The sequence below is a fragment of the Monodon monoceros genome, unplaced genomic scaffold (assembly GCF_005190385.1).
Source record: "Monodon monoceros isolate NGI ecotype Baffin Bay Population unplaced genomic scaffold, NGI_Narwhal_1 Super_Scaffold_18, whole genome shotgun sequence".
Lineage (NCBI taxonomy): Eukaryota > Metazoa > Chordata > Mammalia > Artiodactyla > Monodontidae > Monodon > Monodon monoceros.
In genome coordinates, this window is record NW_021703774.1 from 141360286 (window position 1) to 141373572 (window position 13287).

Consider the following 13287-nt stretch of genomic DNA (forward strand, 5'->3'; position numbering starts at 1 on the left):
CCTGAAGAGCAAAGACTGAAGTTTCCAAAAGAATAAGGAATTCTGCCTCAAGACCGTAGTATAGAAATCCTGTTTCCAGCCTGCTGGCTTGCTTACATATTTCACACTCAAGACTACAGTATCATCTTTGCCTGAGTTTCCAGCCTGCCAGCTTTCCCTGTGGATTTTGGACTTGTCACTCTCACAATTGCATGTACCAATTCCTTAAAATAAATATCTCTCTGTGTATATATTCTGCTAGTTCTGTTTCCCTGAAACCCCAGTTGATACACATGGGTTTTGAAAGATCTAAAAATAATGGCTAAAACACTGAGTATTTACTATATGACCAGCAATATATGGGGAGGGGTAAAGTGATAAGTTGCAGTCCACGCTGTGGTACTTATAAAATATGTCCACAAATGATTTGACACTCCTCTCTTCCAAAGGCAGAGTTTCTTAAGTATGGACTCTGCTTAGTGACTCTAACAGATACACTGTGGTAAAGTGATAGTTTTAGACTTTTGAAACCAGGTCATTAAATGCACTGTGGCTTCCTCCTTGCTCTCACTCTTATATCGCTCACTCCTGGGGAAGCCAACTGCCATGTTTGAGGACACTCAAGCCTCTGGAGAGGGCAGAAGCTGGGACAGCTTTGCAGGAGTGTGTATGAAAGCTTGAAGAGCCTTGAAGAAACTGTCAGATGAGTGTTTGGAAGAAAATGAGGCAAATTTTATTGGAAATTAGGGGAGAAAAGAGCCCTTGTTATGTAATGGTGTAAAGTTTAGCTGGAATGTGGGATATAGAAAAAAATACCTGATGGAATGGGTGGTCTTTGTAAGACTTTCAGACAGAGTATTAGAGGGGCTGTCTGGTTTCTTTTTGCTGCTTATAGCAAAATATAAGGGGAGAGAGAAGCAAAAGGAAAGCCTGTTAATAACACAAAAAGGAGTTGGAACTTACTGTTTTTGAGGATTCTCAGCCTTCCCCAATGGCAGATAATGTTGAAATTAAGGAATGACTTATGAGCAAAAATCATTCTAGGGTATGTTCAGGAAATTTTGGTCTGATGGTGAAACCAAGGGGGTGTGACTGTAAAATCCTTTATTAAAATCTCCAAAAGATCCAAGATGTGTTGCCTCAGAAAATAATTTAATTAAACATAGGTTTTATTTTACTTTATTTTTTACATTTAAAACATTTTAAATTAAAAATATTTTTCATACAATTTTTATAATTGAAATATAGTTGATTTACAACATTGTGTTAGTTTCAGGTGTACAGCAATGTGATTCAGTTATATATCTACATATATATACATATATCTATTTCAGATTCTTTTCCATTATAGGTTATTACAAGATATTGAATATAGTTCAGTGTGCTATACAGTAGGTCCTTGTTGTTTATCTATTATATGTATAGTAGTGTGTATCTGCTAATCCCAAACTCCTAATTTGGGAGTTCTGACCAGTGTGAGGTGATACCTCATTGTAGTTTTGATTTGCATTTCTCTAATAATTAGTCATGTTGAGCATATTTTCATGTGCCTGATGGCCATCTGTATGTCATCTTTGGATGACATACAGATGGCAGTTTAAGTCTGTTAGGTCTTCTGCCAATTTTTTGATGGGGTTGTTTGTTTTTTGATATTGAGCTATATTGAGCTGTATGAGCCCTTGTTGGTCACATTGTTTGCAAATGTTTTATCCCAATCTGTACATTGTCTTTTCATTTGTTTATCGTTTCCTTTGCCATACAAAAGCTTTTAAGTTTAATTGGGTCCCATTTGTCTATTTTTGCCTTTATTTCCATTACTCTAGGAGATGGATACAAAAAAATAATTGCTGTGATTTATGTAAGAGTGTTCTGCCTATGTTTTTCCTATAGGAATTTTACAGTATCTGGTCTTACATTTAAGTCTTTAATCCATTTTGAGTTAATTTTTGTATATGGTGTTAGAGAACGTTATCATTTCATTCTTTTACATGTAGCTGTCCAATTTTCCTAGCACCACTTTTTGAAGACACTCTTTTCTCCATTGTATATTTTTGCCTCCTTTGTCATAGATTAATTGACCTTGAGTGCATGGGTTTATTTCTGGGCTTTCTATCCTGTTCCATTGATCTATATGTCTGTTTTTATGCCAGTATCATACTGTACTGATTACTGTAGCTTTGTAGTATAGTCAGAAGTCAGAGAGTGTGATTCCTCCAGCTCCATTCTTCTTTCTCAAGATTGTTTTGGTTATTCTGGGTCTTTTGTGTTTCCATACAAATTTTAAAATTATTTTTTATAGTTCTGTGAAAAATGCCAATGGTAATTTGATAGGGATTGCATCAAATCTGTAGATTGCCTTGGTAGTATGGTCATTTTAACAATATTGATTCTTCCAATCCAAGAACATGGTATATATTTCCATCTGTTTGTGTTGTCTTCAATTTCTTTCAAGAGTGTTTTATAGTTTTCAGAGTACAGGTCTTTTGCCTCCTTAGATAGGTTTTATTCCTAGGGGTTTTATTCTTTTTGATGCAATGGTAAATGGGATTGGTTCCTTAATTTCCCTCTCTGATAGTTTGTTGTTCATGTATAGAAATGCATCAGATTTTTGTATATTAATTTTGTATCCTGCAACTTTACCAGATTTATTGATGGGCTCTAGTAGTTTTCTGGTGTGTCTTTAAGATTTTCTATGTATAGTATCATGTTATCTGCAAATAGTGAGAGTTTTACTTCTTCCTTCCAATTTGGATTCCTTTTATTTGTTTTTCTTCTCTGATTGCTGTGGCTAGGACTTCCAAAACTATGTTGAATAAAAGTGATGAGAGTGGGCATCCTTGTCTTATTCCTGATCTTAGGGGGAATGCTTTCAGCATTCCTTTTCACTGTTGAGGATGATGTTAGCTGTGGGTTTGCCATATATGACCTTTATTATGTCGAGGTATGTTCCCTCTATACCCACTTTCTGGCAGAGTTTTTATCATAAAAAGATGTAGAATTTTATCACATTTTTAAAGGTTACTTTCCACTTACAGTTATTACAAAATATTGGGTATATTCCCCATGTTGTATAATACAGCCTTGAGCCTATCTTACACCTGATAGTTTGTACTTCCCACTTCCCCACCCCTATATTGGCCCTCCCCCCTTTCCATGGTAACCACTAGTTTATTCTCTGTATCTGTGAGTCTGCTTCTTTTTTTGTTACATTCACTAGTTTGTTGTATTTTTTTAGATTCCACATATAAGTGATATCATACAATATTTGTCTTTCTCTGTCTGACTTATTTCACTTAGCATAATGCCCTGCAAGTCCATCCATGTTGCTGCTAATAGCAAAGTTTTGTTCTTTTTTATGGCTGAGTAGTAGTCTAGTGTGTGTGTGTGTGTGTGTGTGTGTGTGTGTGTGTGTGTGTGTGTATATATATATATATACCACATGTTTTTTGTCCATTCATCTGTTGATGGACCCTTAGGTTGCTTCCATATCTTGGCAGTTGTAAATAATGCTGCTTAAACATATGTTCTTGAAGATGATTGAAGACCAGCAGAAGCCCTGTAGAGGTGGGTGTGGCTTTTGTCTAAGGAAGTGAACTCCATTTATGTTCACATGAGAACCAAATACATTTTTAAGAGCATTATATTGGCAGAAGCACCACCAGCATGGTCTGAAATTGAGAGAGACCTTACAAAATGAAAAGGCTTTTGGACCCCCAAAATTCTATTGACAGGACCCAGGCTCAGAACACTTATAGCTCTAAACATTGTCTACCTCTTGTTGCAAAGGAATGATAATTCAAAGGATGGAAGCAAGAGCCCAGAGAGTGGAGCCAAAAACTATGGATAGTTATTTCTGAGCAGAAATAGGACTAAACTTCGAAGTGAGAAACTTCTAACATTTTCCTGGCTGATTTCAGAATTGCTGTGGACCAGTGATTTCTATTTGCCTCGTGTATTCTCTTTTTTTGAATAGGAATGTCTATAGTGATTATCCTCTGCCTGCTGCATATGTGTACCTTGAATATATGTGGGGCACATGTTTCTTTAGTTCATAGGTCTTCTAATTGTGAGGAACTGTATCCTAGAAACTGTATTTAAAGAACCATACCTGAGACAGCTGAATAACAATTTGATTTAGATGCCAATATCCTGGATTTCAAGCTGAAGTTATAAAAGGATGAGACTTTTCCCCTTTCCTTTCCTTTTCCTTTTCCTTTTTCTTCAGTAGGGCATGAGTTTAGTTTACACATGAGAGGAATTTAATTTGTGGTCAGAGAGTGAACTGTGGTGGTTTAAAAACATGTCCCCCAAATTTTTGATGCTCCTCTGCTAAAAAGGTAGTTTCCCTTGTTCTAGAACGTGGGGCTCTAATGAATAGAATGTGACAGACGTGACAGTGTTAGACTTCTGAAACTAAGTCATAAAAAGGATTATGTCTTCCTCCTTGCTTTGCTTTGAGAGAACTAGTTACCATGTCATGAGGACACTCAGGCAGTCCTATCGAGAAAGAGCTGAGTTCTCTTGCTAAAAGATAGAAAAGAACTGAGTCCTCCAGCCAACAACTGTGTGAATCTCAGGAAGCAGATCCTCCAGCCTCAGTCAAGCTTTCAGAAAACTACAGCCCAAACAACATCTTGACTGCAATCTCATGAGAGATTTCAAGCCAGAACCAACTAGTGCAGCCTCTGCCAGATTGCTGACCTTTAGGAACTATGTGAGATAGTATGTACGTATGTTTTCAGCTGCTAAGTAATATGCTGTGCAGCAATGGATAACTAACAAGTAAGCATTATCAATAAAAGTATGTTTGCAGAAAAACAGTCGTCCATTTAATTCATACGTAACTCATATTTAACCTTTTTGTAGTGTGTAATATTTGAAACTTTAAAGTTAGTAGGTCAAAGACTGGGTAAGATATCTGACCTCCAATATATTAGAGTGAAGCCGCCCTGGGTACAGACAATATACTGTATCTTTTAGTGTTTTGGTGAATATGTAACTTGTGTGCTTCCAAATATTTTCTCAGGTGCTTTGTGACTGTTCCTTTGAATTTTACTATTTGTCTCTGCTTGTCTCAGAACAGTGTTTAAGCTGATGATTGAAATGTTGCAAAAAATAGAAACCAGATTCATTCATTCGTATATCTGAATGTAAGCTACATTATGGGAAAAACTGTTGGAAGAATTGGTAGAGACTTATCTCTCTTCTGTTTTCAAAAACTGCATACCCAGGAGCTGTGATTTTTTTTTTTTTTTTTGACACGTGGAGACTATGCAAAGTATTTCTGGATTATGTAGTTAAGTACATCTTAATCTGTAAAAGTAAAAAGAGCCAGAATCCATTAAGTATTTTCAAATATTTAGGACTTTAATATTATTAAAAATCTTTTAAAAATTGACAGGGAAATACTTGAAAATGAAAAATATCTGAATTTTTCCATAAAAGTGATATAATCACTTGTAAGTGAATCATCAGCAGTAAAACTGTTTCTTGATAACATTTAACATTCGTTTGTTGTCTTTATCCTTAATAAGAAATTCAAACTAACAAATAAAGCAGCTGAACCTTGGTAAGTGTTTGTTACGATAGGTCGTGTTTTCACCAGTAATAATTAGCTTTTTAAAAATTAAAATGTCTACTAATACCCTCTCTTTCTTCCTCAGGGAATTGCTCCAAAGCTGGAATTTTCTACAACCTCAGTGATTACCGAATGTCTGATAAGTTCAAGGAAGTGCCACACTCAGGTTAAAATCATTTATCTAAAATATCTAATGGTTTAATTTATTTGTTTGTATTTATTGGGCATTTGGCAAGCATTATTCTTTTATTTTGGCTACAACTCTTTTCACATTTTTTTGATCAGTCTCTAGTTTAAGTAAAACAATTATCTTAGGTACTTAGTTGTTTGGTTACATGTTAATAAGTGTGGAAGTGAAAAGCTTGGTATACATGGTAGATGGTACTTTTTTTTTTTTTAATGGAAAGAAATTAGGCTGCCAGAAAGATGTTGGTTTCAAAAAGTTCCACAGAGAACTTGATTGGAGGCTTCTATGAATCTTAAAGAAGTTAAAGTTCAAAGGATACATTTTTAGTGAATGGGACCAGAGGTTCTCAGGCTGGGATATAGGTGGTTAGTGGGTATAGCTTCTTGAGTGTCTCTAATTCCTTAAGGGACTGTTGCTTAGTTTGGTGGCTGTTCTAGTGCTATCAGATCAAGAGAAGCTTCGATACTTCAGCCTAATAAGTACCTTCTATGTTTGTAAAAACTGCCTTCAGTAAACTCAGATATCTGGATCTAATATTACATTCTGGTCTAACTTCCTACTGAGTCACCAGGATCATCTTGCTACCCTGACCACAGGTTATCTAATAATGTCTAGGCATCACTCATACATATGTGATTGCATTATGACCGGGTAACAATGGCCAGCCTGTGATGATGAGCCAGTACTATATAAAGCTTAGAGGACCCAAACAGGGCAGAACTGGACCTATGGTGGAAAAAGTAGAATGTTAATTTCCTGCATTATCAGTTTCAGAGTGAATTTGCTCAGGGTGGTAACTTGACAAGCTAACAAAGGTAAAATATAATTGTAAGATTATCAAGGGGATCTTTCTTATTTTGTTTAGCAAGACATTTGGTATGTTAGAGTTTGGCCTAATTATTTATCTTTTAAATGCAAGCTGAAACACTGCTACTAGAGATCTAAAGATACGTACGTGCCAAATGCAGAGCTGGGTTACTGACTTGTTTGGAGATATGCGCTGTGCACATTTGTAAATTGTCAGAAATGCTTCCTCTGGATTCACAGAAGTTTCCTCTCCACACTGGGGTATGCCTTTACTGGGTGGGTAGAAATTTCTTTTTTTGTCAGGAGTGTAGTATATACACAGAAGAGTACACACATTCTAAGTGTACAGCTTAGTGGAAGATTCCTTACTAAATGTAGAACTTTCACCCCACTAGTAGTTTCATTGGACTAGCATTTTCCTCTGTAAGCTTTTGGCTAACTTGCCATTTCAATGTTTGTCATTTGTTTTTTGTTGAACAGAAATGTGAGAGAATAGCCTTTGGTGTTATTAAGAAAATATTCTTGAGAATCAGACAGATTTGGGTTCAAGTTCCTCAAAAGACTGGTTTAAAGATTAAATTGGAGAATATATGTGTCTGCACATAGCATATAATTAATAAATTTTGTGGCTGTTACTGAGGTTATTAGTTTTTTAATTAAGATAATTGAGATATAGATGACATAGATGAAATATAAGATGAAGACATTGTATGGTAGACACAACAGAGTATACACTTTTACATTAAAATCTGAATGGTAACAGCCAGAATTTTAATCTTATTTGATCTTATTTGAGAACATGCTAAATCCACTTTTTTTCCAAGTGAATATTAGTTAAGTTACAATTAAAATTTTAATGGCTATAAAACAGCATTTTCAGGTTCAAATACAGTTTAAGAATTAGACAAACCATTTTCGGTTTTTAAGAGAGGAGTGATTGAAATAAACTCTTTAAAATCATTTAGGTTTATAAATATTTATAATGATCTTTATTCCTTTTGGCACATTATTTTCAAATTTTTTGTCACAATTGATGTTTTGCCACCAATTGAATGGACTGAAAAAATAAATATATTATTGGGATTTTTCTGGAATATATCTAGTTTTCTATGTAGTCTCTTTTACCTACTGCAAAGTAGAATTTATTAGTAAATAGTTAAATATTACTAGTAACTTTATTAATATGTTTGATAATCTATATCAGGTAGCTTTTGCTGTGTAACAAGCCACACTAACTTAGTAACTTAAAGTAAGATGTTTCTCACAGTTGTGTGGATTGGCTGGGTGATTCTTTTGGTCTGGGCTGCCTAGGCTAGGGCTGAGTGGTCTAGGAGGGCTTCACTTGCATGTCTGGCAGCTGGCTGACTTCTTGGTGTGAGAGGGACTTTACATTCCTGGTGTTTGGCTTGATTTCAGCTGGGGTGATGGCCACAGACTCTCATCATCTAGCAGGCTAATTTCAGCTCATTCACATGTGGCAGGAAGGTTTTCTGGAGTAAAAGAAGACTAGCACTTTTCAAGTCTCCTTTTGTCACAAGTGCTATTGTCCTCGTGGCTGATCTAGGGAGCCATTTTGTGTAAAACAGTATGAAACAGCTACTATTTTAAGTTTTATTGGGCATTAATAGGATGCATTAAGGATTGATTAGGTTAGAAGGTATGAATCTGTGGTAGATACAGCACCGTTTCTAACTTCCTCTAGTGGTATTCAGCATTCAAAAGCTGTAATCAAAAAAGAAGATGGAGTTCCTTTCAGTTTGGTATAAGCAAGAGGTGGGTAAGAAGGAACTTTACAGCATTGCTGAAATAGGTGATGTTGGGTTCATCCGGGTCTAAAGGTAAGAGATCCTAAAAATGTATGAGGATCTGGGGAAAAGAGATCTAGGGGCTGAGGGAGACGAAGAGGACAAGTAACAGATTCAGTGAAAATAAAAGAAGTAGGTTGAGGAAAAGGTTTGGTCAGCAAGGGGTTTTCAGAGTTTAGGGTGCAATGGATCTGTATAATGATAAAATATAAGATGAAGTAGAAAAAGACAGTTAAAGCTCAGAAATAGGAAGTCTAAGTTCTTGGAAAGATTCATTGCTTGAACATTTTATTAAACCTCAAAGGTTCTTTTCATGTGTTAATAATGCTGCTTCTGTGAGTCAGTGTGATGTCATAGAGATAGGTGAAGTGGGATGAAAAATTCTGAATTACTTGTTGAAGTCATTGAACAAGGTGGGAGAAGGTCCAGGAGCATAGCAAGAGCTAGAGAAGAAAGAAAGATGATGAAATAATCTGATGCTGCTGGTCTGTATGAAACTTGTGGACTTATTTTTCTAATCAGGAAACTTTGTTTCCTTGTTTTCCTATTTTCTTTCCTGTTTAAAAAAAAAAAGTAGTTTCCTACTTTAAAAAATATTTGACTCTTCTCCTGTTTCACATTTGTATTTTATTTACTTAGAAATAGATACCCTTAGCAAGTAGGGAGGGGGATTGAGAAAGTAGAGAAGAGGGAAGGTAGGATTGGTGGGTTTTCTTGGGTTTTTTTTTGCGGTACACGGGCCTCTCACTGTTGTGGCCTCTCCCGTTGCGGAGCACAGGCTCCGGATGCGCAGGCTCAGCGGCCATGGCTCACGGGCCCAGCCGCTCCGCGGCATGTGGGATCTTCCCGGACCGGGGCACGAACCCGTGTCCCCTGCATCGTCAGGCGGACTCTCAACCACTGTGCCACCAGGGAAGCCCGGTGGTTTTTTAATGTGATAAAGTTAGGAGGACGTTCAAAGATTCTCAACTGTCCATTTTCTCTAATATTGGAAAGCTTATAAATCTAGACAAAGCTTGAAGAGGTCTTAAATTATTTACTTGTAATCCAACTTTTTTAAGGCAGAGACTATTTGAATAAAGTATCCTAATAACACAAAATATTTAGAAATATCATTTGTGTTTAAAATTTTAGAGTGTTAGCCAGTTTTACTAGAAGACAGAGTACTAGTCATTAAAGTTTGTAACGTGTCTTTTGTACATTTTTACTTTTATAAAAATACAGAATTAAGATGTTATGGTTATCTGTCATTGAATTGTAAAGTTTTAGTTTGGAAGAGATCTTAAAAACCCTAATCACCTTGTATAATCCAAATTATACATTTTATGAAAATATGTATAAAGCTTTTCTTCAGATTTTCACATTGTGCAAATGTATGTAATCATGATAGTATGAACGAAACGTATAGTTTTCTCCATAAAGATTTTATAATCAACTAATTAGACGTGTGTTGCTAAGATTACTAAACAAACCCTCTTAAATTATATAGCCAGTTATTTGAATACATAATTATAAATGATAAACCAATGTTTGCATTAGTTTTTTAGTATACTGAAAAATATTTTTTTTTACTTTTTTTCTTAGATTTTTCAAATGATTAAATATTGGGCTTTAATGTTCTTAAAGTACTTGTTATACTTAAGAAGTGCGGTACAGTATATTTTATTAACTACTAGACAGAGTTATTTCGGAGGATATGGATTTGACTTCCCTCAGGATCTACATGGATAAGAGAGACTGATCTAGTTGGCTTTGATGGATTATATGTGCCTTAAATTACTTTTTAAGGTTTTTTCTACCTGTAGTTATATATATATGTATATGTATATGGTTTACCCAAGGGTCATAATATGTATGAAATATATCTCTCCTGACCAAATGAATTTTATTTTTTATGTTTAGGATAAATTTATTCACCATACGGCTCCAGTTGAAAAATCACATGGCAGACTGCAAACCAGAACATCAAGGTCACAAAAGAAAAAATCCAAATCACCTGAGAGAAATAAATATTGCATAAATGCAAAAAACTACGAACAGCCTACAATTTCTTCAAAATCACACTCTCCATCTCCTTACACAAAAAGACGCATGTGTGAGCTATCTGAAGACACTAGGCAGCGGCTGGCCCATTTAAATCTGGGGCCCTATGAATTCAAAAAAGAAACAGATAAACCTCCATTTGTGATTAGACATGTATGTGTTCTCTGAAACATTTCCATTTGAAACTGATCTAATCTGTTCTTCCACTAAACTATTATTCTCAAATTTCTTTCAACTTCTAGCTTATATTAATAATTTTCTTTCCTGAACTGTTAGCCTAGCAATCTAAAATGGAAAATTAACTTGATAAAAGAACATTCTTTTGCAGCCTTTAAACCGGACAGAGATCAAGCTCCATTATGAATGCCATGTTAAATCCTCTCAGTAGCCATTTCCTTTCCTCTCATACAGTGGACCGTGTAATAACTTTACAAATTGAACTGAGATGTAATTGACATTAGTTCTAAAATGGCAGAGTAGGGTATTAAAAGAGGACCAAGTTTTCTTTGTGGAAAGGAAGACACCCTCCTCCCCCAGCCTTTTAAAAAATTATAATGGAAAAGTAAGTTTCTCTTGAGATTATGTCCCTTGGATAAACCTTATATAATGGATCTTTGAAGTAAGTCTTTATTTGATGGGAAGAGGAAGGCCTTTGAAAGAAAGAGTTAACTTCAAGGGTAACATAGTTTCTAATCTTTCTATATGGAAGCCTGTTTTGGTATGGTTTGAGTTTAGAGCTTGTGTCCATATAGTCAAATAGACTCTGGCTAATTTTAAGGGTCTATAATCAGAATATTTAATAAAAGACTTTCTCAGAATCTTCGTAATTCCTTTAATTTTTATCAAACTATATTACCTTAAAAGTATTTCTTTAAGAAAAGCTTGCAAATTAATAAAAATTGCTTTATATAATAATAAACTTGAAGATTTAAGTGCTTATAGAAGCAAAACAACTTTTTGGGATGTCTATGAAACACTTTCTGACTTTGTCTCTAATACATTTTTTTCCAAATTTTAAAACGCAAATATCAGTACAAACATGTAAACATGCTCCTGTGATGGTCGAATAGCTTTTTTAACATACGCCACCTAGAAGTTCAGATTTTCTTTGTGATACCTTTAAAAAAAAATTTAGCTGTGCCTTAAGCAATATTTCATTCCATTTTCATATTTTGACTATGAATCCTTTATTATTTTAGCCTAAGTAATAGATTTTTTATTGTAAAAAAGAAAATTTATAATATAATGGACACTTTTAAATGATAATATTTTATTGAGATTATTGTGATTATACTTGTCTTTTTCCTATAGAACTCGTTTATAGGTTCTGGTCACATTTTTTTGTGGTTTGAACAATATCCGGATATGTTTACTTGCTTGTTTGACGGCAGTTTCAGAATGCCTTTAATTCTGTTTGCTCATAATTGCAAATTAAATTGAAAAAAAAGGACATGCTAAATTCTAATCAGAAGAAATATTAGCATTTTAATTAAAATGCCTACGTACGAAGATAACCAGGAATATTTTGAGCGTTAGCCACATAAAAGTTGCTTAGGGAAATAACTGCTCTTAAAATGTTTATTATTATTTTCATGTCACTGTTCAAAATAGAATAACTTTAATAATGCTTGGTATAAATCTTCACATTTTTATTTAAATGATTTCCCTTTCAGCTTTCCATTGAACAGAAAGAAATACATACTTCTAAGCTTATAAAATTGCTTACGTTATTGTATAGGACTAGATTGTTTCCAACTGTATAAATGTATGCTTCTCTCAGCCCCATAGGCATTCATGATTTTAAAAGCACTTAACAAAATTGGTAACCAAACCAAATTTTAATTTGATACATGAATATGCAAAATGTAATACGTTTAGGAAAGACATTCTAGTTTTACAAACACTGTATAAAAAGTAATCTTAAAGAATAAGAAGCCATTTCAAGAATCTAACTAGTACTCTCCCAAACTGGCACAACCGTCCTATAAGAGTTAAACTGCATTCTTTGCTTTTTTATTTATGCAGAATAGGATTTTTTTCTATTGTGGTAAAATATAACATAAAATTTACCATTTCAACCATTTTAAAGTGTATAATTCAGTGACATCAAGTATATTTATATTGTGGTTCAACTGTCACCACTATCTAGTTCCAGAACTTTTTCATCACCCTAAGTGGAAAACCCATGCTCATTAAGCATTCACTCCCCATTTCTTTCCCCAGCCCCTGGCAACCACTGATCTGCTCACTATCTCTATGGACGTACAGTGTTTGGCTTTTTGTGTCTTTTTTCATTTAGCACAGTGTTTTCTAGTTTCATCCATGTTGTAGCATGTATCAGTACTTGATTCTTTTTATGACTGAATAATCCATTGTGCATTTTGTTTATCCGTTAATCTGTTGATGGACATTTGGGTTTTCAACTTTTAGTTATGTGAATAGTACTTCTGTGAACATTCATACACAAGTTTTTGTTTGAATACCTGTTTTAATTCCCAACTGCTTTAATACCTAGGAGTGGAATTGCTGGGCCATATGGTAATTCTATGTTTAACTTCTTGAGGAATTGCCAAACTTTCCCACAGTGGTTCCTCCATTTTGTTTCCACCAGCAATGTGTGGTGGTTCCAATTTATCCACATTCTCACTAGCATTCTCACCACATTCTCATTTTGTTGTTTTATTTTTATTGTAGCCATCCTGAGGGGTGTGGAGTGGTATTTCATTATGGTTTTGATTTGCATTTCCCTAATGACTAATGATGCTGAGCATCTTTTCACGTGCTTGTTGCCATTTGCATATCTTCTTTGGAGAAATGTCTATTCAAGTCCTTTGCCCATTTTTTATTGAGTTGTTTGCCTTTTTGTTGAATTCAGTTGTAAATTTTCT

At 34.7% G+C, this 13287-nt stretch overlaps 1 protein-coding gene across 2 annotated transcripts in view; it reads left to right on the forward strand.

Annotated features, from left to right (window-relative positions):
* SPATA6 (spermatogenesis associated 6) overlaps positions 1-13287 on the forward strand; it is a 153972-nt gene that overhangs the window by 53870 nt on the left and 86815 nt on the right. For both annotated transcript variants that reach the window (XM_029230782.1, XM_029230783.1), the window contains exons 6-7: positions 5643-5723; positions 10259-10552. In XM_029230782.1, the coding sequence (XP_029086615.1) occupies positions 5643-5723; positions 10259-10552 (375 nt within the window). The remainder of the gene's footprint in view (positions 1-5642; positions 5724-10258; positions 10553-13287) is intronic.